The 24,786-nt window shown below is 43.4% G+C and overlaps 1 protein-coding gene across 3 annotated transcripts in view; it reads right to left on the reverse strand.

The window, feature by feature from the left end:
* Positions 1-24,786, reverse strand: part of TTC27 (tetratricopeptide repeat domain 27) — a 170,791-nt gene that overhangs the window by 131,290 nt on the left and 14,715 nt on the right. For all 3 annotated transcript variants that reach the window (XM_054023921.1, XM_054023918.1, XM_054023919.1), the window contains exons 4-5: positions 9,874-10,014; positions 2,508-2,610 (exon numbers count right to left, since the gene is read on the reverse strand). In XM_054023921.1, the coding sequence (XP_053879896.1) occupies positions 2,508-2,610; positions 9,874-10,014 (244 nt within the window). The remainder of the gene's footprint in view (positions 1-2,507; positions 2,611-9,873; positions 10,015-24,786) is intronic.

The raw sequence follows: 24,786 nt of genomic DNA on the forward strand, positions 1-24,786 counted from the left end.
GCCCGCATGAAAACAACCCGTACTAGGGTATGCACACCAGTGCAGACATAACCTTAGTGTGCCCCAATCATAGCATCCTATTTTTAGGTTTGCTCTAAAATCTTATTTTTAAGAATTTCAAGGCAACACACATGCTAACTACAGACGCTTCCCAGGTTACGCAAGACCCAACTTATGCAAATTCACACTTACGGAAAAAGTTCCATAAACCAGAAATAGGATTTTCAAGTTGCGGAAATATTTGCATAACGTATTGGTATACGTTTCCAACTTACGCAAAATTCGAGTTACGCAAGGCTTTCGGGAACGGAACGATTGCGTAAGTCGGGGGGCGTCTGCACTCAAAATCGCTGTCTGACAAAATACTCCATATTACAGGTTTTGTTTTTTCTGCTACCTTAATTATTTGAGTAAGAGTTTCAGACAAGCAAGAATACTTTATTTTTAAAGTACTTTGTACTCTCCAGCAAAGTCATCATAGAAATGTTCAGCCAAATAAATGATAAACTACAGTCTCAAGTGCAACTGAATAACTGCTGGCATATAGACTGATGTTGACACTGTCTCCCTCTCACTGATTATTCATCTATACAACTCTTGTATTCAGAGCAACAATCACTGCAGAGTATTACAAATGGGTCATTTGCATTCTCTATAATAATGAAAAAGCTTTTGGAATCCCTCCACCTTCCACTTCCTAGCCTGAACAACAAACATCAGCAGCCACCTGTCTGACATTTAGTTAATTTTATACAGAGTTTTTAGGAAGCAGCTATCCATCCAGACTAGGAGTCCTGAAGATAAAAAAAAGAAATAGCAAAACCCCACTCCTTTATAACTAAGTAGCAACATTTTCATCTAATCTAGTCCAACCCCCACCACCAGCAGCAGCAAATCAGGCAAAACATCTCTCTCTCCCCCCAATTCACCACCTTCACAATTCTTCCCTTTGAAGAAGGCGGGGGGGGGGAGGGGAAGTGAAGAGAAAGACTGGCTTTGCAGCACACCTCGAAGGTCAGATTTTATAGGATTTTTTTAAGCAACAGGTTGATTAGGTTTAATTTTTTTTCTGAAGTGCTCAATTACCACACTGATCAGTACAACATCTGATTTTTACCTTAAAAATACAATTTGCTAAAATGATTATACATTTGCTAATTAGGATATTAGGAGGTCAAATCAGAGTTGTTTATCTTCATGTCAGTTAATGTCCAAGATTTCCTTGGCTTGTATGTCAGCATGTCAACTAATTTAATTTCATGTGATGAAAGTAAAGGTGTCCTAGAATTCCTTTATTCTGAAAAGTGTGATTACACAGCAAGTTTCCCAATGTTATGGATTAAAGACATTTGGTCAATTAGACATCTAAGTTATTGAAGTTAAATGGTTTATAGTCCATAAATGAAGTTTTACCACACTCATACAATACAACTGTGTGGAAGTTTGTTTAAAGCTCTCGAAGAGAGAAAGATAAACACTACAGAATTTAGCGGATGGACCCAATGCTGGAGCAGCCCAATGGCAGTGGAGATCACTCACCAATTCACAGGACTGGGCCCAATATAACTCTATGCTCAATCTTACCATTGTATTTTACAAGTTTTTGCTATTCAGATGGTGATTTTGCAAGGACACCAAACTACTATTTGGTACTCTGGACATCACTGTCATGCCTTGATCCTAGAGCTGGTTCAAACCCCAGGAAATAACCTTTCATTACCAAAAAAATGTTCATCCTGTAAAATAGGGAATTTAAAATTGTCTATACCATTTTTGGCAAGGGCAAAAGACATGCACTGGCATGTGTAGATAAGTGGGAGAGAAAAATGTCTTAAAAACACTGTTGAAAATATAATTTTAAGCTTCATAGTTACAGCAAAAAATCTTCAGCTAACAAATAAACTCAATGTCTTAAAAATCAATGGTATTTTATTTATGTTTAGTTCTAACACTGTTAGTCTGCTTTCCTCAGCATCAATATTCACTTCAAAATTCAATTTAAAAATAATGCCCTCTTTCTGCAATGTAACCCAGCACGTCTTTGGAATTGAACACCATGTACCGAACATTTCTGGTTCAGGTTGATAAGAATTCTGATACTCTGTGAGGAGGAGCAGTAGAAAATTGCTCAGTGTCTCTCACAAAGTTGCACAAAACCAGAAGAATTCACATTTGAAACTCAAATGAGCCTTGTTAAATAAGAGAGAAGACAGGCATAATGCCTGCAAGTCAATTTGTGACATATTAACAGTGGCATACCACTGAAACACTTTTTTTGTTTCCAAGCAGATAGAGTGTAATTAGGATTACAGAGCCTTAACCAACAGAGCACCCACGAACAAGAGAGAATTGTTAAACCAATGTAAATTTAAGAAGTGTCTTTCTACTCTCTGCAGTTACAAAAGCACCTGATAGGCACAATGCTGCAAACTGTGACACATCTACAAAACTCTTCTGACAAGTGATTGGTATTATATGCGAACACAATCAAATTATTTGAAACGTACCTTGTTCTATACAACTCTGGGCAAGAGCGAAGAGCTCAGGTGATCGCTCCTCTAGCAACTGCTGGTGAATATTCACATATCGCAAAGTCCACCAAGGCAATGTCTAAAACGGAGAATAAGAATATTTTAAATGAATGATAAATACAACTGATTTTCTTTTATAAACGGATTTTAAAAATATAACTTCAAAAACACAAATACAGTTACTTTATAAAAATTCAATACCAAATCTGATCTACTTGAGATTACATTAAGGTAGGAAGTTTCCTAAAGTGTAGATTCAAATTATATCAAGGTTGAATAAATCTTGAAAGAGTCAAAAGAAAAACAACAACAAAAATCTTACTATATAGATGGGTGCTCAGTCACTTAACAGTTAATAATTTTCCCCTCTTGTATTCCCCCTCAAATGATGGCTTCAATCAACAATGCTCCTTTCCAAACATCCTCTCCTTTCTTCTGAAAAGGGGAGTCCTAAAAGTCTGAAGTTGTCTCACAAATAAGACAATTATCACTGTATCTTTATGACAGAGTTTCTAGTTCAATACAAATGCCGCACAGCTTTTTGATATAATATGGAGAAAAGGTGTCACCCAATAAAAAGGGACAATTCAATTAGTTGTGATTTGAATTCCCTACAGCCTTGCCTCTCTTTCTCCTTGCTATTTTAAGGGTTATAGTTTAAAATTTCAACCATTTGTCTCTTCGGACGCAGCTCTGCACCAATGGGCTGAAGACTGGCACTGAAGGTTTTTCTTCTTCTACATGTTAGAATTTAAAGCACACCTTGTCAAGATATCTATTCCTTGACTCAAGGAACATGCACATCTCACCACAACATATGTAAAGGAACTGTCAGATTCAGACATTTTAGGATTTCATATTAAGATCACTCTGAGCACACTCAACAAAGACAAGCTAATTTAATAAGGCTGAAAGTACAGTTTAGTATTCATAAATAGATAACCATTAATATACTGAAGGGAGATAAAGGAATTCTATCCTGAGGTTGTCCAGTAACAGAAACCATGTGTACTTCTTTCTACACTGCAACAAATAAACCACATTCTAATATTTGTAGCCTATCCTGAGATTAATCAAATCCAGGCTCTGGCAGGCCAACGCGAGTCAGAAAATCCAGTCTACATCAAACAAACACGGGCTAGATCTCAGTCCTACATCTGGCTTGTATCTGAACAACTTTGTCTTATCTACTCTACACATATTGGCTGCAGTTACAACTACACCAAAAAAGACTGAGGCTTCAATACATTCCTATGAAGGAGAGATGAGAGCCAGCATGTGACACGTTTTCACATGCGTATCACAACATACTCATCCAGAGCACTAAATGCCACAATAACTATGTGGGTGAAACCAGAAAAGTCACTAGCTCTTGAATGAACTCTCACAGGAAAAGAAGAAGAAAAAAACCACACCACCTGTGAGTGAACACTTTTCCCAAAGTGATCACTCTAGATCTGACCTATCATTTCCTCATCCTCAGAGGACACCTATGCAACACTTTCAAAAGACAACCATGGGAATTTAAATTCATAAATCATGGTCTTAATAAAGACACTGGATTTAGGGCTTATTACAACAATAATCTGTAACTTGTTTTTTGTTTTATGGGGGTGGGGGGGTGTTAATCGGCCACATCACCTTGAATGGTCCCCTAGAATATTTGCTAACTACTTATGCTAAACTATCTGTTTGATCTTGTATTTAACTGTGACACTCTATGCACCTTTCCCAGACCTGAGGATGAGCTCTGTGTAGCTGGAAAGCTTCTCTTTCCCACCAACAGAAGTTGGTCCAATAAAAGATATTACCTCACTCACCTCTTGTCTCTAATATCCTGGGACCAACATAGCTACAACACTGCATTTTCACTTGTAGTCAATAATATGAGACATTTGTAAAACTGCTTTAATACCTATGTCCACATTTTATATATAAAACAAACACTTTTGTTACCTAAACTCCATGTTTTTGTCTGCAGATTACAGTGCAATTTTATCACAAGTCATATTTGGTGTTTCTCTTAGAACCTCAGGTCATGGGATCAGGTATTTACATGAGAATCTCACCTTTTGCTTTTTTGAAAAAAGGCTTCTTGCTCTTATGGAGAAAAGCTTGAAAATGTAATGTGAGTGCACACTAAGAAGCCAGAAGGTAAATGCAAAGAACCCAAAATGTATTATTTTTGAACATATTTTTAACTCAAGCTAGTAATTTTGCAGGGGGGGCTGACCATGATGCTTGAGGTTAGTAAGGACAACCTAACTTTAATTTTAATTCTTTCCTTTCAAGTTTCCAGAACATGAAGAGATCATGGTTTTTTGTGCTAAGCAGTTTTGCATTTTTACTGTGCACAGATAACCTAGACACAGCCTATTTTTAAAACTTCAGACTGGTTTATGAAGTTCATCCTCAATAAAAATAAGAAATTCTGTTTAAAATTAAATGTGTTTGAAATAAATTTCAAGTTAACAAAGAATGTGTGTCACCCAGGAGAAAAAGCTAGGCAAGCTTGTGTATATTTTGAACTCTGCACATTAAAAAGTTTATCTCAATGTATGAGCATATAAACATGTGAACATTAAAAACTCGGAACATTTATATTTCACATTGCATACTGAATTGCATCCTGAGTTGTGTGAATATGCACACTTGTTAATATTTTTATAAAATCAATACAAAGAAATATTAGTGCAATCTTAAATCTGAGAATTTGAGACAGACAAAATGTACTACAGCAGAGCCTCAGAGTTACGAACACCTCGTGAATGCTTGTTCGTAACTCTGAACAAAATCTTATGATTGTTTTTTCCAAAGTTTACAACACTGACTTCATACAGCTTTGAAACTTTACTATGCAGAAGAAAAATACTGCTTTATTTTTTTAGTAGTTTACATTTAATGCAGTACTATACTGTACTTGCTCTTTTTTTTTTGGTCTCTGCTGCTGTCTGATTGTGTACTTCTGGTTCCAAATGTGTGTGGTCGACTGGTCAGTTCTTAACTCTGGTGTTTGCAATTCACTGCAAAAGAAAAAGTATCTGATTTGTGGTCAAAAATATTATTCTATGAATCTATGCAATATTGACAAACTCGAGCATTCAAAAAAAAAATCATGAAAATAGGGTCTTTGTTTCTTTACAGTTCATCTCCTCTAAAGTCTTATTATCTTAAATCAGAATTTGACACCACAGCTTTTTTCTGTGGAAGGTAGGAGGACAGTGAGAATTTATGGATGAATTTCAGTGAACAATAATCAGCATCTGGACTGGTAGTATGAGGTAAAGCTTTTTGTGTCTGTGTCTGGTTTAAGTTTTCCCCAGAATTGTGCTCACCACAATCTTCATGTGGGGAGAGAGAAGGGAGGGCTGTGCCTGGCCAGCTGGAAGAAAAGGTGTGTTGCCCCTTTAAGGGCTCCCTTTTAACAGGTGGGGAGAAGGGGGAAGTTTACATGGATGGGTAGGAAGGGCACAAAGAAGTTGGGGTCAGATCAGGAGATCGTCACTGCATTGCCTCTTCCTGCTGACCATAAGAGTAAATGTCAAATCAGTAATAATCAGTGCACCTACAGGGACTGGGTGTCCACAGCCCTGTGGCTGTGCAGGGAGCCCCCTGCAGCCCTGCTGTCACGGGAGAGAATGAGTGGGTCCTGACAGCAGAGCTGCAGAGGACTCCCTGTGCTGTCTCAGGGCCTGTGATACCCAATCCGCGTGTGGGGAGGCTGTGGACCTGGCAGGGCAGAGCAGAGACCCCCCCAGCCAGGACTGCAAGGAGGATGACAAGCCCCTGGCTCCAGGGAAGGATACTCTGCTGCTGAACAGTTCCTGGCCAGGGATGGCGCTCACACACACCTGACTGGTGAGTGGGGCCCGTGACACTGGATCCCTGCAGACATAAAGTGCGGGGAAGACCGGAGTCCTGGCCAAGCAGAGACCCCCAGGCAGAACTTCAGTGATCTGTCATCATCATCCCTGGCCGTGGAGGAGGCCACCCCTCTGTTGAATGGCTTTTCCAGCAGGAGCCATTCAGCAATGGAGTGGCTTCCTTCCTGGCCAGAATCTTGTCCTCCTTCTCATGGCCCTAGCTGGGAGAGCGCTTTGGGGTGGGGGGCGGAGGGTCTTCTCTGCCAGGACGCCAGCCTTCCTCTCACCTTCTGCCTGCAAGGATTGGGTGTCAAGGGCCACAATGCACTGCAGCCTCCCTCACACCTTGCGCCCCAGTGTCTTGGGGCTCTTGGCTGCACAGGGAGCCCCCTGCAGCCCCACTGTCAACACTACCACCCCCCCCAACTGAAAAAATAAAAATACTTACAAATAGAATTTTTTTTAAATGAATAAAAATTGTTAAAAATAGAAAAAAATAAATATTAAAATAAATAAATAAAATAATAAAAATCTGCCAAGCCTATCTATGTGTTACATATATTGCAGAATACTGAGGTCGGAGACTAGCATCCCTACAGGAGCAGAATTAAGGTTGACGACTGTGGTGTACAACAGGTGCAATAGTGGCAAGGTGTGTATGTGGGTGGAGGAATAGAGGGTACATATTGATTGCGGCTTAGCTTTTCATTTCCTTGTGTTTGTGATTTGGTGTCAGGTATGTATGTTGTGTGCATAGCATCTTTTTTTAAATAAAACTGAGGGTTTTTTATACAAATGAACACATACCAAATTCATGCAAATTCAATTATGGTTTACCGCGTGTGTGGCAGGAAGCAGTACTCTCTCTGAGCTATCCAACTCTCACTGACTTCAACAGAGGCCTTTCCACTGACTTTAATGGAAGCTGGATGAGACTTTAGGAGCTTTTTGGAAGCTACAGTTAGGAAGCGTGAATAATTTTCTTTATAATAAAAAATAGCTGACAATGATGAAGTATTTGCTTTTGAAACCTATCTGAGGCAAACAAAATTGTAATACTAGGGATGGACAAGGTTCTACAGCTGTCTCAGACCATAGCTCAAAGGAGAATTATAACTGATTAAAGTTGTGCACATACAAGCAGTACAAAAATCTACCCCAATTTAACTTACCCCACTCTGCTTGCACTGGGAGAATGTGCATGCTAGAGTTCACAAGTAGTGTAATTTTGCCAATAAGATATAACACTAAGGTTACTATCCATAAATATACTATGAATCTCTATACAGAATGGCACTTAGCCCTTAATGTTTACCAGATTTGTTAATTCTGGTTATTTCACTGTGTGTGTATGTAAACAAGTGTTAAAATATGCTACTGTCTATAAATACCAAGAAAGTATTTATATATACACACACACTTCTGTTCTACAGGTAAGTGTACATCAACCTAAAAGGACTGCACACACAGCATCTAGGGAAAAAAATCTAAACCAATTTACATGCAGTTGATTATAATCTGCCTTGAGAGGAGCTATCAAAACGTATAAAATACTGTCTATTTTAAACTGCAATGAAATATGACTTATGATATCAAGCTGAACAAAGCAATGGCTCACAAATAGAAGACCTTGTAAAAGAGGTCAAATCCTTTCCCTCCTCCCCCCAATCACTTTGTTTAGAAACCCAAAGGCAATTTAAACATGACTGTGTTAGGAAATGAACACTATTCTTTTCACAACTCTGTAGCGGAGGATATATCTGGGGTTTATAAGCTCAGTGATAAAAATTTCCTCTAGCCTACAGCTTGCCACACAGAGGTCTCAGAGTAGAAAAGAACATTTTTGTAAAAATTTCAGTTAAGTCAGTTGAGCTGTGCATGGCACTTATTTTATTAAGTTTAATTTTGGGGGGATGGTTTCAGGATTTTCTTTTGTATTATTTTAAAATTTGTCAAGTATTTAGTCTTTCATGTGGAATAGTATTTGTGAAAAAGAGGGCTATATTAATGTTGTAAAAGGTAGATTTCTCAGAATTTTATCCAATTCTAAGCTCATTTACATGAATATTACAGAACTGAAATACTGAGAGTTTTTCGTTAGATTTAAACTTACATGAGAAAGAATGGCTGGGTAACATGAGGAAACTTGCAGAAAATGGTTTTCAGCAGCTGTTGCTCCTGAACTAGCATTAAAACTTGGTTTTATCACTTTTAATAGTGTAAACAAGCCTTTAGACAGGAGGAGGTCCCTCACTGTGCCTGTTTGTACACCAGGTACATTTTCTCCCTTTCTGGCTGACCTAATTGCTGGAGCTGAACAGCATTTATCTGGAGTGAGAGGAGAAAAAACGAGAGAGAGCCTGGCTTCCAGAAGTACAAAACAACCAGGAACATCTCCCACACTGTTTAATTCAGGCCCCTATGAAGACGCAGCTGGAAGTAGGGGTTGCCTGCCCAAGCACCAAGATGGACCAAGGAAGGCTTCTGACCTCAAGCCAGGGCCTGCTCATCTACAATGCATTGGAGAGAAGTCACTGCTGCTAAGGGCCTCCCCAGCTCCAGAATCGCCCTCTGCCAATCAGACTGCTTCTAAGCTAAAGCAAAGGAGGAAAATAGTCAGAAAACTTTATTTTAAGGAGGAACTCAAGGAAACCTCTCTGTCTTTCATGTGAAATCAGAAGGGAGGCGGATAGGGATATGGTCCCCATAGTTGTTTAGTACTCCTAATGTGCTGGCAGGGTGGGGATCTAGCTGACAATTCAAAACTCAAGGAGAGGAATCTCTTAGCTCCACTTCCATGCATGGGAATAAGGCAGATAAACCCATCCTGTCTAGAATGGGAGCAGCAGGCATCCAGGCCAGAGAATGTGCTGCACTGGCTTACAAAGATTAGCAGTTTTTAAATAACTTTATAGTATGTAAACGTTTGTGAAATAGAAAGGTTACAGTATGTAAAAACAGGATTGTCACAACTGTACGTACTACACATGCGTCTGACGAAGTGGGCATTCACCCACGAAAGCTTATGCTGCAATACATCTGTTAGTCTTTAAGGTGCCACAGGACTCTTTGGTACTATATATTTAGACTCATGTTATTCTAATTATATATGTAAGAAAAACAGCAAATTCTAACACTGAAATTATCTTCCTGAAAAAGAGGTGCCTTCATCCCTCACAAGGGAAAAAGTCCCAGTAGACATTTCTCTGGCTTAGCTATTAGAAATTCAATTTATATAACTTATCTTTTAGAAAAGATAACCCTTGATTTTAATTCCCTCACTATTGTAGTCACTGCTTTGTTGTGTAGAACTGTTCTTTTAGAGTAAGTCATCTCTGAAAGCAGAATAGGCCAAAAAAAGAGGGAAGACAAAAGAAATGGAAGAGAAAAAAAACAGTAGACAGAATGAGACACTGGAAGAAAAATGAGAACCAATCCATGGTTGGCAACCACAATAATTATTTCCACACATTTCATACCTGAATAGCAGCAAGTTTATGTCTTGAATGCACAAGAATCACTCTGGCTAACATCAGCAAGATAGGAAGAGAAGTCAGATTATAGACTGATTCACCATCCAGAACCAGCATACTCAGAACAGCTGTACACAATGCTTTGGGCTGAAAAAAGAAAGAATAAATAATAATATCAGCACCAGACAATATTAAAGCACTTAAATAGAAAATAATGTATTACGGGGCTTTAAAAAGATTACCCAACACCTCACTGTGATGCTCTGTACCTCGGGGGAACATCCTGCACTCCCATGTTCATCTTTATAAAATGATTGTGTGGTATCCAATGCAAAGTTTGTCATGTTGGGTGTCTTCAGAAGGCTTATAATACACCGAGCATGGTTGTTATAGTGATGTTATAGTAATGGTTACAGTAATGTTATAGTAAGGTTATAATTTCATGTATATAGTTATGAGGCTGAAAATGTATCCTCACTGCTTAAAGCAAGCCCATGCAAAAACTCTCCAAGAACAGAGAGGCAGTTCACACCCGTCAGGGCATGGATGGGACAAACCCAGCCCAGCCTCACAGGAACAATGGACACTGGCTTAGGCAGCAACAAAAGAATCTGTTAGACCCTCGAGGGAGTCACTCCTTCCTTTAAAAAGAACAGGAGTACTTGTGGCACCTTAGAGACTAACAAATTTATTAGAGCATAAGCTTTCGTGGACTACAGCCCACTTCTTTGGATGCATACCGAAGAAGTGGGCTGTAGTCCACGAAAGCTTATGCTCTAATAAATTTGTTAGTCTCTAAGGTGCCACAAGTACTCCTGTTCTTTTTGCGGATACAGACTAACACGGCTGCTACTCTGAAACTCCTTCCTTTGGTCAGTTTGGGATTGCAATGAGGTAATGCTCACCTGACTCTGAAAAGGGGGGGGGGGGAGGGAGAGGGGGCAAAGCCAAGAGGAAAGAAAGGACATGATAAAAGGGAGAGACATTTTGCCATGCTCTCTCTCTCTTCCACCTACATCTACAGACACCACCACCACCAAGCAATTGAAATGCTGATCAAAGGGGAGAGCCTGACTGAAAAGTAATCAGCCAGCCTGTGATGAGAAGCATTTAAGTTTTTAAGGACATTGAAAATTTTAAGATCAGCTTACAATACGTTTTGCTTTTATTTCATTTGACCAAATCTGACTCGTTATGCTTTGACTTATAATCACTTAAAATCTACCTTTATAGTTAATAAATCTGTTTGTTTCTTCTATCTAAAGCAGTGTGTTTGGTTTAAAGTGTGTCAGAGACTCTCCTTGGGATAACAAGCCTGGTACATATCAATTGCTTTGTTAAACTGACAAACTTATATAAACTTGCAGCGTCCAGCAGGTATAACTGGACGCTGCAAGACTGAGGTTCCTAGGATTGTGTCTGGGACCGGAGATATTGGCTAGCGTCATTCAGTTGCAAGTAGCTGGGAGCAGCTTACATGCCAGAGGCTGTGTGTGAACAGCCCAGGAATGGGGGTTCTCACAGCAGAGCAGGGAAAGGCTGGCTCCCAGAGTCAAGGATTGAAGTGGCCTAGTAGATCATTGGTCCAGACAACACCAGAGGGGAACGTCACACTCACCAGAGGATAAAGTCTGCTCACCAGGCTGACGTACACTGGTACTCTCAAGCCACAACCCCACCCCAAGGCCTACCCCTTCTTGCTTCATCTCTAGCAGGGATACCCCACCAGCAGGATTGGGCTTAAAGACTCCAGTTCCCTGCTGGGTAAAATCTGCATCTCCAGTTAACAGCAGCCCCAGCACATAAATCCCATATCAATTAATGATGCTGCCCAAACAAACAAACTAACCAAAACTGCCTCCAATAATTTAATTAAGTCACCTTATAGACACCCAAATAAGTCAATTTAGTGCATCCTTCCATTGTCCAAATAAATTAATGCTGGGTGTTTCTCTAATAGTCAGTTAGCGCATGCTATTTCCTCCCTCCCCCAGCACAGAGTCCTCTGATGGGGATAGTGTCAGCACAGTCCCCCATGGACATACAGAACCCTCTGCTTGGGAAATTACATTCCATGGCTCCCGCTAAAAGGACTGCCCTCCAGAACGTCTCCTCTGCTTAATGGGGTATGGGTGCCATCCCCCACAGTGCATCCTGCTCTTAACCCAGAGTCCATGCATCCCTCCAACTATTTTAACTGTAATGACAGCCTTCTCCCTTTACAAGGCAGCTGGAGATGTTTATTTTCATGTCACTCCATCAGTTTACTCTTGTTTTATGTTTGGAAGGTTTCCTTAGCAAACAAAAGTTATGTACTTTTCCCCCAAAAGTAACAGCTTTGCCTTCAACCTCTGGAGAATCTCTTATCTGAGAAAGATTCTTAGTCATCTTGGGTGAGTGGGGATTGTTCAAGCCCTGATGTAATATTAGCTGAGCAAAATATATATGGCTGTTTAAATATTAATTTGTTCCCAAATGAAGTAAGGTTATCTGCATCTAAACAATATTCAACACCTTGACTGTCAATTTACACTCAAGAAAAAACTTGCTAAATGAAGTTGTTCACTTTTTAGTGGAGTCAAATCCTTGCCATAGTAAAGCTGGCTTTTTTCCCTCCCTGATTTTTCTGGGTAGTGCTGTAATTCATTTATATACATTTAGATAATTCAGCCTTGTATCCTACAGCCAATGCTGCAGGGTATCAAACTGTTTGATACCGAGAGGAATTTTTACATGACATCAGCATAGTGGTTTCAATTCCATTCATGAAAATGAAGTCTACGATGGTCTGATGAACCACTTGTGAGTAAAACAGTAAAGGAAATAAGTTGTTTAACAGCTGTACCAAAAACCTAACCCCAGGCCCACTCAAAGGAAGAATTTTACCAACATCCGTAACTGATCTGATTTTATGAAAAAGGTAATATGCTAAAGCAGAGGTCCCCAAACTTTGGGGCGTGCCCCCGTAGGGGGACACAGATGATCATTCAGGGCGTGCGGCTGGGGCCCCAGGCCAACCCCCCATGGAGGCTGGGGAGGGAGCACCACCCAGCTCCGCTCCTAGCCCTGTCTGCCAGCCCTGTGTCCGGGGCTCTGGCTCCCGGTGCTACTCCAGCCCCCAGCGGTGGCCCCATCCTTGGACCCTTACCTCTGTCTACGCTCCCCTCCCCCTGGAGCCTTGGCCCTGTTCCTAGCCCCAGTTGGGGGGGGGGGGCACAGACAGGGATAAGGGGGGGGGGCACAACCCTGAAAAGTTTGGGGACCACTGTGCTAAAGAATAGCACCAGGGATTTAGTTGGAAACTAATTTATGCATACATCAACAAATTCAGTGCTGATTTTAAACTTTTTTTTTCTTTTTTAAATTTTTCCTATGCTTACAGATACAATAAAATAAAGTACTAAGAAGCACACAGCATACCCACCTCCTATCAGCAAACCAGATGTCTATTTTGATAAAGACAAGTTCTCTGACCTTTGATATGTTGCAGCAATCTACAGTAAAATTATTTGCTGCAGCAATCCATTAGGCACAAGTTCACATTTCAAAGCCACTAGCAGGATAAAAGACACATCTGTCCAGTTAAAGCAGTGTCAGAAGGACAACCAAGAGGGGTAGAGATAGGTGGTAACGCTGTCCCAGACTTAGAAATGGGTCTAGGACTTTCAGAAAGCCATAGCAATTTTTCTTATTAAGTTGCTCTCACAGTGTCATGCCCTCCTCCATGCAACCACCACCACATGGAGAGTCCATTTCTTCATGTCCAGAAACCTAAGCCAACAGATGATCTTCTAACCCCACTCTCCAGACTGCATTTAGGAATAAAACCCAAACCAACAGAACTTGCTGCTAAAAGATATCAATGAGGATGAGAGCTTAGTAGGATACAAAAAAAAAAAAAGGGTTAGACATTTACAATACTGACAACATCAAGCATTCAAATGTCATGACTCAAGTGTCCCCCATCCCTCCTCCATCTTAAGATTTGGCTAGAAATCATGAGGTTTTAAAAAAAATAATATATTTTTGAGTTCTTTTTATTTGCCTTCTAGTGTTTGAGCCATTAAGGGTTGCATTTTAAAGCTTTAATCTACAGCAGGAGGGGGTTTCAGAACACACACCAAATATCAAAAAATCCGGCATAAGAACTGTGAGAGTCACAGTCCATTTTGGTCAATTTCACAGTGTTGTAACTATAGGGATTCTGACCCAAAAAGGAGTTGTGGTGGTGGGGTGGTCACAAAGTTACTGTAGGGGAAGTTGCGGTACTGCTACCCTTACTTCTGTGCTGCTGCTGCTGTCAGCGCTGCCATCAGAGCTGGGCAGCTGGAGAGCGGCAGCTGTTGGCCAGGAGCCTAGCTCTGAAGGCAGAGCTGCCACCAGCAGCAGCGCAGAAGGATGGCATGGTATGGTATTGCCACTCTTACTTCTGTGCTGCTGCCTGCAGAGCTGGGCCCTCAGTCAGCAGCCACCACTCTCTGGCCACCCAGATCCGAAATCGGCATCACAGAAGTAAGAGTGTCATGGTATGGTATTGCAACCCTTACTTCTGCGCTGCTGCTGGGGGCTGGAGGGGCGCTGCCTTCAGAGCTGGGCACCTGGCCAACATCTGCCACATTCCAGCCACCCAGCTCTGAAGGCAGTGCAGAAGTAAGGGTGGCAAGCTTGTGTAGGAGGAACTCTGAGTTGGCTTCTTAAATACCTTCATGCTGTTTCACATCTGATACTCCTTGATGAAACATAGGAGCCTTGTCTTATAACAGGCTTATTCAATGTGATACAAGCTACAAAAGTGAGATCTTGGAAGAGTGTTGCCGTTTTCATAATGTAATACAAATACTGTAATGATAAATAATAAGTGTGTAATAAGCATGTCATAAGAACACATTTTATATTTCCAAGATCACTGCTTTTATAATTTATACTCAGGTAAAGGAGAAAATCCCTGGAAATATTCATTTTTAGGAGGGGGTTTGTGAGACTCGACATTTTAGTGAAAGGGGTTCACAGGTTGTTAAAGTTTGTGAACCACTGGCTTAGACTAACTCAAACCCGATGGAAATAAACCTGCATGTGGGGTGGGAAGACAATGAAGTTTATTATATAACAATAGCCTGAATTAATAATGCCATGGAAGGGGGTCCCTAATGCGGAATTTGGGGCCATCGTGTTGTGAAGTACACTAGCATTTTTTTCACAAGAATTATGAATGGATTCATTGGTCTCTTAGTGAAATCATACTGATACTTTCCAGCAAAGGGAACAGTCTGACGGTGTAGAAAAGGATTCAAGAAATGAAGTGCCAATTTGAATGTGTGAGGATAGGGATTCCCAAAGCTTTTACGAAAGTCCCATTAACTAAAAGAGTTTCTCATTAATTTAAAAGTGATCTAAAAATGAACTGACTGGTGAAAGGCCAGCAGGAATTGTTATTTGTTTTAAACACCCTATGGCTTGTCTACAAGAACACTTGGTTTGTGGCAAGTGGAGGTGTAAATCCAGGTGGCCGTATAGACCTTATTGCTCACACTAAAAGTTCTCTAAAAGTGCTCTTTAATATACTCCCATTTCAAAGCAGGCTAGCACCAGGCTAGTTTTACATCCCAGCTTGCTGCAAACTAAGTGTTCGTCGAAGCCCCAGGGTGTTTAAAATAAATAATTCCTGCTAGCCTTTCACCTATCAGCTAATTTTAACTAAACTAACTGTTAACTGTTTATCTGGACTAAGGGCTAGTCTACACTAGAAACACTACAGTGGTGCAGCTGCACCAATGTAGCTGTGCCGCTGCAGCGCATCTGTTGAAGACGCTCCATGCCGACAGGCAAGAGCTCTCCTGTCAGCATAATAAAACTAACTCTGTGAGAGGCGGTAGCTAGATTGGAGGGAGAAGCTCTCCCACTGACATAGCAATGTCCACACTGGCGCTTCAGTTGGTGTAACTTACGTCATCAGGGCAGTGGCTTATTTACACCAGCGAGTGACATAAGTTACACAGATATAGGACTTTTCTACACAACAGGTTAAGTCTTTGCAGGATCAGGGCCACAGATTGTAAACTTTTTACCACAGAGGCCACCTCTTCCCCCCCCCCCCACCCACCAAACTTTTTTGATCCCAGCAAGTTCAGTCCAAAAATTGAGATGTACTTTTTTTCCTTTTTGTATTCAGAGTCATTATTTGTCAGCTTTCACAATTTCGCATACAATACCTGAGGCAATATCAGGTAGACTATTTAAGCATTCAAGTTCCTTAATGGCTGTTGTGCTGAGATCACTTCAGGGAAATGGAACACATACCTACTACTAAACTGTCAGCTATTCCTCCATTTGGAAGTTATTAAACCATCTCAATATCTATACTCATAAGCATCAAAGCATAATTCAATTCTGTTAAAGATCCCACAGGATTATTGTTTAATTTACCTATAATCTAAGTGGGGATAGGATTAATTCAGAGGGGAAGAATAAATGTATACACCCTCATGAACACATTGCTCATGCAAGGCGTCTATAAGGACCCTACCTGTAGCTAATCTAAAAAACAGTATTCACAATTTGTTTTTTCACCTGATTTATCCAGGGACAGAAATAATTATGGTCAGACCCAGTTATCAATGCACTCATAGCACAATTATAATTAGAAATGCCTTCAGATGCTGATGCTGCCTAGGAGTAGGCATAAACCAAACAGCATAAAGTTAAGACCAAGCTCATAAAGAGCTCTGAAAACAAGAAAGGTAGTTTTGAACATGCTCCTGAAATGAATGAGATGCAGAGGTGGGGAAAAGGAAGGTCTGTTATGGTATTGAAGATAACATGACATGATTGTGTTTCTTTATTCTTGAAACAGGCAGCAGCACATTTAAGTATGGAAAGTTGGGACTTGAAGTGGTGTGGGAGAAAGTATTGCAGCAGTTATAGTGACAGGCGATGGAAGCATGGGCTAGGCTAAGGTTTCTTATCACAGAAAGAGAAAATCAGCAGCATTCTTTATTGATCTCTCTCTGAGTTTGCACATTCAGGGTGAAGAAACAATGGACTCAGAGAGAAACAAAACGTCTCAACTGGGCTTTTATTTTGTTAATTGATAGAGTATTTCTTCTGTTTTCCCTCATATTTCTTGATGTAATTTATATCAGGACAATTCAGTACTAATATGTGGATAGATTAGAAAGTTTAAGAATATTGAGGAAAGAATAAAAATTGGAAGTTTATGTTTTGTATTTAAACTGTCTAGGCTCCGGGAGTGGGGGAATGGACAGAGGTAAGGAGGCCGAGGCTGGGGGAGGGGCTGGCTAGCGCTCCCTCCCCATCTCTCACGGGGGCTGGCCCAGAACCGAGCCATGCCCTCTTAGCGAGCGTGCCCCCCCAGTTTGGAGACCTCTGTATTAGTTGATCTAGGATACAAATGCTGGACTTTACAATCCTTCCAAGGAAGTTAAAAAAGTACCATATATACTCATTCATAAGCCGAATTTTTTTTAGTAAAAAGGGAAGCACCAGAGAAGGGGGTCAGCTTATGAATGGGTATAGAGAGGGAGAGGTGGGACACAGCCCCTCCCCCCAACAGAAGGAGCAAGGAGAGGCTGCAGAGCCAGAAGGGAAGAGGCGTGGCCAGAGTCCCTCCGCTTCTGGCTACGCTGCTCTCCCCCCCCAGCCTCCAAAGCAGCTGCAGCTCCAGGGCTAGCAGGCTGCAGCCGTGCTGCTCGGCCCCGCCCCCCAGAGCAGGCTGTGGCCGCCTGGTTCAGCCCGCCAGAGCATGCTGGGGCCGTGCCACCCAGGCCAGCCCACCCAGGCCAGCCCCCTGGAACATGCTGCAGCTGCACTGCCCAGTCTGGCCCACCGGAGCAGGCTGCGGCCGCGCTGCCCAGCCTGCCAGAGCAACTCCAGCCAGGCCAGAGTCATCCTCCCCAGATAAGGTGGGAAGGGATGGGATGGGGAGAGTGTGGGGGTCCCAGGCTAGGGGTGGGGTCATGTGGGGGGTGGTCACAGGGGTTACTCCCTGACTCCCAGCTTCTCCCCCCCCCAAAAAAATTTCCCCACCAGTTGCTGTCCTGGCCCGTCAGGGTAAGCAGCTCGCACACCGAGACACTTTGTTTACTTAGGTTTACCTCCGTGCCTGCGGACGCTCGAGGTAAACAAACCATCTCAGCCACCAGCGGCTGATCTGGATGGCCCGGGAGCCAAAAGTTTGCTGACCCCTGAATTATAGGGTCAGCTTATGAACAGGTTAAAAATTTTCCATTTTTACTTATCCATCTTGGAGGGGTCGGCTTATAAACGAACTGGCTTATGATTGAGTATATACGGTACTCTAAGAAGTGGACAAAGGCAAATCAATATTAGTTGCTGCTGGATGCTAAATCAGTTGTTAAAATCCAGCTTACACAATACTGCCCATATATATTAACTCTTAGGTCTGGTCTACACTACGAGTTTAGGTCGAATTTAGCAGCGTTAAATCGAATTAAGCCTGGACACGTCCACACAACGAAGCCCTTTTTTTTGACTTAAAGGGCCCTTTAAACCAGTTTCTTTACTCCACCTCCGACGAGGGGATTAGCGCTGAAATCGGCCTTTGCAGCTCGGATTTGGGGTAGTGTTGACGGAATTCGACATTATTGGCCTCCGGGAGCTATCCCACAGTGCTTCATTGTGACCGCTCTGGACAGCGCTCAACTCAGATGCACTGACCAGGTAGACAGGAAAAGCCCCGCGAACTTTTGAATTTCATTTCCTGTTTGCCCAGCCTAGTGACCACGCAGAGTTCATCAGCACAGGTAACCATGATGGAGTCCCAGGATCGCAAAAGAGCTCCAGCATGGACAGAACGGGAGGTACGGGATCTGCTCGCCCTATGGGGAGACGAATCAGTGCTAGCTGAACTCCGTAGCAGTAAACGAAATGGCAAAATATTAGAAAAAGTCTCAAAGGCCATGAAGGACAGAAGCCATAACAGGGACGCACAGCACTGCTGAGTGAAAATTAAGGAGCTAAGACAAGCCTACAAGTCAGAGAGGCAAACGGAAGGTCCGGGGCAGAGCCGCAAACATGCCACTTCTACACGGAGCTGCATGCCATGCTAGGGGGTGCAGCCACCACTACCCCAACCGTGTGCTTTGACTCCATCAATGGAGAATCACGCAACAGGGAAGTGGGTTCGGGGTACGAGGAAGATGATGATGAAGACAATGAAGATAGCTCACAGCAAGGAAGCGGAGAAACCGGTTTCCTCAAACAGCCAGGATATGTTTATCACCCTGGACCTGGAACCAGTAACCCCCGAACTCATCCAAGGCGTGCTCCCAGACCCTGAAGGCACAGAAGGGACCTCTGGTGAGTGTACCTTTGTAAATATTACACATGGTTTAAAAGCAAGCGTGTTTAATGATTAATTTGTCTTGGCAATCGCGGCCAGAACAGCTACTGGAAAAGTCTGTTAATGTGTATGGGGATGGAGCGCAAATCCTCCAGGGACATCTCCAGAAAGCTCTCCTTCATGTACTCCCAAAGCCTTTGTAAAAGGTTTCTGGGGAGGACTGCCTTATCCCGTCCGCCAGGGTAGGACACTTTACCACGCCACGCCAGTAGCACGTAGTCTGGAATCATTGCATAACAAAGCATGGCAGCGTATGGTCCCGGTGTTTGCTGGCATGCAGACAACATCCATTCCTTATCTCCCTTTGTTATCCTCAGGAGAGTGATATCATTCACGGTCACCTGGTTGAAATGGGGTGATTTTATTAAAGGGATATTCAGAGGTGCCCGTTCCTGCTCGGCTGAACAGAAATGTTCCCCGCTGGTGGCCACGTGGGGGGGGAGAGGGGTGAAGTGAGCATCCCAGAGAATTGTGTGTGTGTGTGTGTGGGGGGGGGGGGGGGGGGGGGGGGGGGGGAGAGGTAGTTGGGTTTGTGCTGCATGGTAACCCGGAAACCGCAGCCCCTCCTTTTACATTGCAAACCCATTTTAAATGGCCAACCCAATGGGTGCTTAGTATGGGAAATGAGGGCACTGCAGTTTGAAACCATTCCCACATATTATGAAGGTTAAAAAAGCCAAAAGACTGTGGCTTACCATGGCTGCCTGCAAGCCGAATTATGTTGCCTGGCACTGCATGAGTGATCTCTCACACCAAACCAGCAGGCCCTCAATATAAGAGGAAAAATGCGACCTTGTAACAGAAGCACGTGCTGTGTAATGTGAACAGCAACATTTAACGTGAAAGAGTGTACCCATTGTTCTCTAAAATGTGTCTTTTTTAACCACCTCTCCCTTCTCCTTCACCAGTTGCAAATATTTCTCCTTCACAGAGGTTAGTGAAGATTAGAAGGAGAAAATGGTGGACTCGAGATGATATGTTCTCGGAGCTCCAGATGTCTTCCCACGCTGACAGAGCACAGCAGAATGCATGGAGGCAGTCAATGTCAGAGTGCAAAAAAGCACAATATGAATGAGAGGAGAGGTGGCGGGCTGAATCGCGGGCTGAAGAGAGCAAGTGGCGGGCTGAAAATAATAGGTGGCGTCAGCTTGTAGACAGAAGGCAAGAGTCGATGCTCCGGCTGCTGGAGCATCAAACTGATATGCTCCAGCGTATGGTTGAGCTGCAGGAAAGGCAACAGGAGCAGAGACCGCCGCTACAGCCCCTGTGTAACCAACAGCCCTCCTCCCCAAGTTCCATAGCCTCCTCACCCAGACGCCCAAGAACGCGGTGGGGGGGCCTCCAGCCACCCAGCCACTCCATCCCAGATGATTGCCCAAGCATCAGAAGACTGGCCTTTAATAAGCGTTAAAGTTTTAAACTGCAGTGTGTCCTTTTCCTTCCCTCCTCCCCCACCCCTCCCAGGCTACCTTGGCAGTTATCCCCCTAGTTGTGTGATGAATTAATAAAGAATGCATGAATGTGAAGTAACAATGACTTTATTGCCTCTGCAAGCAGTGCTCAAAGAGGGGAGGGGAGGGTGGTTAGTTTACAGGGAAGTAGAGTGAATCGGGGGAGGGGGAGGGCTCATCAAAGAGAAACAAACAGACGTTTCACACCGTAGCCTGGCCAGTCACAAACTGGTTTTCAAAGCTTCTCTGATGCGCATCGCGCCCTGCTGTGCTCTTCTAACCGCCTTGGTGTCTGGCTGCGCATAATCAGCGGCCAGGCGATTTGCCTCAACCTCCCACCCCGCCATAAATGTCTCCCCCTTACTCCCACAGATACTGTGGAGCGCACAGCAAGCAGCAATAACAATTGGAATATTGGCTTTGCTGAGATCTATCCAAGTCAGTAAACTGTGCCAGCACGCTTTTAAACGTCCAAATGCACATTCTACCACCATTTGGCACTTGCTCAGCCTATAGTTGAACAGGTCCAGACTACTGTCCAGGCTGCCTGTGTACGGCTTCATGAGCCATTGAATTAAGAGGTAGGCTGGGTCCCCAAGGATAATGATAGGCATTTCAACATCCCCAACGGTTATTTTCTGGTCCAGGAAGAAAGTCCCTTCCTCCAGCTTTTGAAACAGACCAGAGTTCCTGAAGACATGAGCATCATGTACCTTTCCCGGCCATCCCACGTTGATGTTAGTGAAACGTCCCTTGTGATCCACCCGGGCTTGCAGCAGCATTGAAAAGTACCCCTTGTGGTTTATGTACTCGGTGGCTTGGTGCTCCGGTGACAAGATAGGGATATGGGTTCATCTATCGCCCCACCACAGTTTGGGAATCCCATTGCAGCAAAGCCATCCACTATGACCTGCACGTTTCCCAGAGTCACTACCCTTGATATCAGCAGGTCTTTGATTGCGTTGGCTACTTGGATCACAGCAGCCACCACAGTAGACTTGCCCACTCCAAATTGATTCCCGACTGACCAGCAGCTGTCTGGCGTTGCAAGCTTCCACAGGGCTATCGCCACTCGCTTCTCAACTGTGAGGGCTGCTCTCATCCTGGTATTCTGGCGCTTCAGGGCAGGGGAAAGCAAGTCACAAAGTTCCATGAAAGTGCCCTTACGCATGCGAAAGTTTCACAGCCACTGGGAATCGTCCCACACCTGCAACACAATGCGGTCCCACCAGTGTGTGCTTGTTTCCCGGGCCCAGAATTGGTGTTCCACACCATGAACCTCCCCCAGTAACACCATGATTTGCACATTGCTGGGGCCTGTACTTTGTGAGAGGTCTATGTCCATGTCAATTTCCTCATCACTCTCGCCGCCGCGCAGCAATCGCTGCAATTGCCTCCTCGCCTGGTTTTGCTTTGGCATGTTCTGGCTCTGCATATACTCCAGGACAATGCACGTGGTGTTCATAGTGCTCATAATTGCCGCGATGATCTGAGCGGGCTCCATGATCCCAGTGCTATGGCTTCTGGGCTGAAAAAAGGCACGAAACTATTGTCTGACTGAGGGAGGGAGGGGCGAATGACGACATGGCTTACAGGGAATTAAAATCAACAAAGGTGGCTGTGCATCAGGGAGAAACACAAACAACTGTCACACAGAATGGCCCCCCCAAAGATTGAACTCAAAACCCTGGGTTTAGCAGGTCGTTGATTTCACGGAAGGAGGGGGAAGCAAAAGAATACAGAACAAATCTGGTCCATCTATCTTTTATATCTTAGGCTGGCAGCAGACGGTGCAGCATGACTGATAGCCATCGGCATCTTCTGGGTGCTTGGCAGAAGATGCTGTATTACAACTACTAGCCATCATCATCCAGACGGTTCAATAGGACTGCCGGCAGGACTGAGTCTCCAGGAGACAAAACATGTTTGCCCAGGTGCCTCTGACCGAACTCACTGAGGAATACGACAACGATGGATACCAGTCGTAATACGCCATCTACTGCCAAAAGGCAAGGAGCTGCTGCTGTATAGCAATGCAGCCCCACGTCTGCCAGCACCCAGATAGCCGATGACGGCTACCAGTCATACTGCACCGTCTACTGCCAAAAGGCAATTAGCTGCTGCTGTGTAGCAATGCAGTACCACATCTGCCAGCACCCAGATGACATATGGTGACGGTGAGCTGAGCGCGCTCCATGCTTGCCGTGGTATGTTGTCTGCGCAGGTAACCCAGGTAAAGAGGCGCAAATCGATTGTCTGCCTTTGCTCTGACGGAGAGGGATGGGCCTGATATGTACCCAGAACCCCCCGCGACACTGTTTTTGCATCATCAGGCATTGGGATCTCAACCCAGAATTCCAATGGGCGGCGGAGACTGCGGGAACTATGGGATAGCTACTCACAGTGCAATGCTCCGGAAGTCGACGCTAGCCTTGGTACAGTGGACGCGGTCCGCCGACTTAATTCACTTAGAGCATTTTTAGTGGGGACACACACAATCGACTGTATAAAACCTATTTCTATAAAACCTATTTCTATAAATGCGACTTAACTTCGTAGTGTAGACATAGCTTAATATAAATTTTAAGGGTATCAAATCAAGTTTACTGAAGCTACAAAGGTTAAAAAAAAAGAGGAGTTTGTGCCTTCTTTGCTTCTTTTTGATGTATAAAGGCAGCCTAAAAAAGTCTATCTTACAAATGGCAGAAATGTCAAAATAAATTAGTTTTAAATACTTTGAACATCCTTTCCTCTCTCAATGAGGTTTCATGTCCTCAGCTTCCAGTGTCATAATCCTCCTAATTTCACTGTGGACTCTTGAACCCCAAACAAGATCTGAACTTCTAATGTTAAATACAATCAGGAAATTTCAGGCTCTCTTTATATATTGGAGACCAGCAAACTGAAAAAACCCAAACACACTACATTTGGGGGGGGGGGAGGGGGAGGAGGGAAGAGGTCAGGTCACCTTTAACATACTTCAAAATAATAAGTCTGCTTTTAATATAAAAATGCCATACCTGAATTTAAATATACTTAGAAATATATTCCTGCAGAGTACACTATGACAGGCTAACCACCACTCAAATGTAATTAGCTTCCCAGCAGAACATGAAGTAAAGAATGATTTTTTTTAAATTACACAAAATCTTGTATGTATATTTTTCTAATATTCTATTTTCATCATGCTCATTAAATCATCTCCTTGATACTGTAGTTTTTAATCAGTCATTTATATTGCTTTAATTTTTTTCATAATATAACTTAGAGAATTTTTCACTTGACCAGAGCTCAAAGAGCCGGGAAGCAAGCAAGTCAGGTATGGATGTAAAATTAGCAGAGAATACTTAAATAGAAATGGACCTTGTGGTGGTGAAGAGTCCAATTTGATAACTCACTCAACCCACTAATATCAGAGTTTCAATTAAGTCTAATTAAAACCACCGGTAACAGAGAGGATTTTTCAGAAGCAGAGATCATTCCTTCAAAAGATAAGCTTAATTCAGTTTTATTCCAGGAGGCTCTCAATGCAGGTATATCATGTTTTAAATTCAGTCAAATCTTGCTATTTGTTGTGTTTCATTATTTTCTCAAATAAGTAGCTTAGTACAGTGATTTTCCAACTTTTTTTCTGGGAACCTAGTTGAAGAAAATTGTTGATGCCCGCAACCCAATAGAGCTGGGAATGAGTAGTTTGGGGTGTGAGACGGGCTCCGGGTTTGGGCTCAGGGCTGGGGCCGGGAGTTGGGGGGCTGGAAGGGATCAGGGCTCTGGGCTGGGGCCAGGGATGACAGGTTTGGAGTGCAGGGGAGGCTCTGGGTTTGGGCTCAGGGCTGGGGCAGGGGGTTGGGGTGCGGGAGGGGATCAGGGCTCTGGGCTGAGGGTGCAGGCTGTGGGGTGGGACCAGGGATGGGGGTTTGGGGTGGAGTCAGGGCTGGGGATTGGGGTGCAGATTTACCTTCGGTAACTCCCAGTCAGCGGCGCAGCCGGGGTGCAGAGGCAGGCTTCCTGCCTGTCCTGGCACCGCAGACCGCGCTGCTCCCCAGAAGCAGCCAGTAACAGATCCAGCTCCTAGGCGGAGGCGCGCAA

The sequence above is a fragment of the Malaclemys terrapin genome, chromosome 3, assembly GCF_027887155.1.
Source record: "Malaclemys terrapin pileata isolate rMalTer1 chromosome 3, rMalTer1.hap1, whole genome shotgun sequence".
Lineage (NCBI taxonomy): Eukaryota > Metazoa > Chordata > Testudines > Emydidae > Malaclemys > Malaclemys terrapin.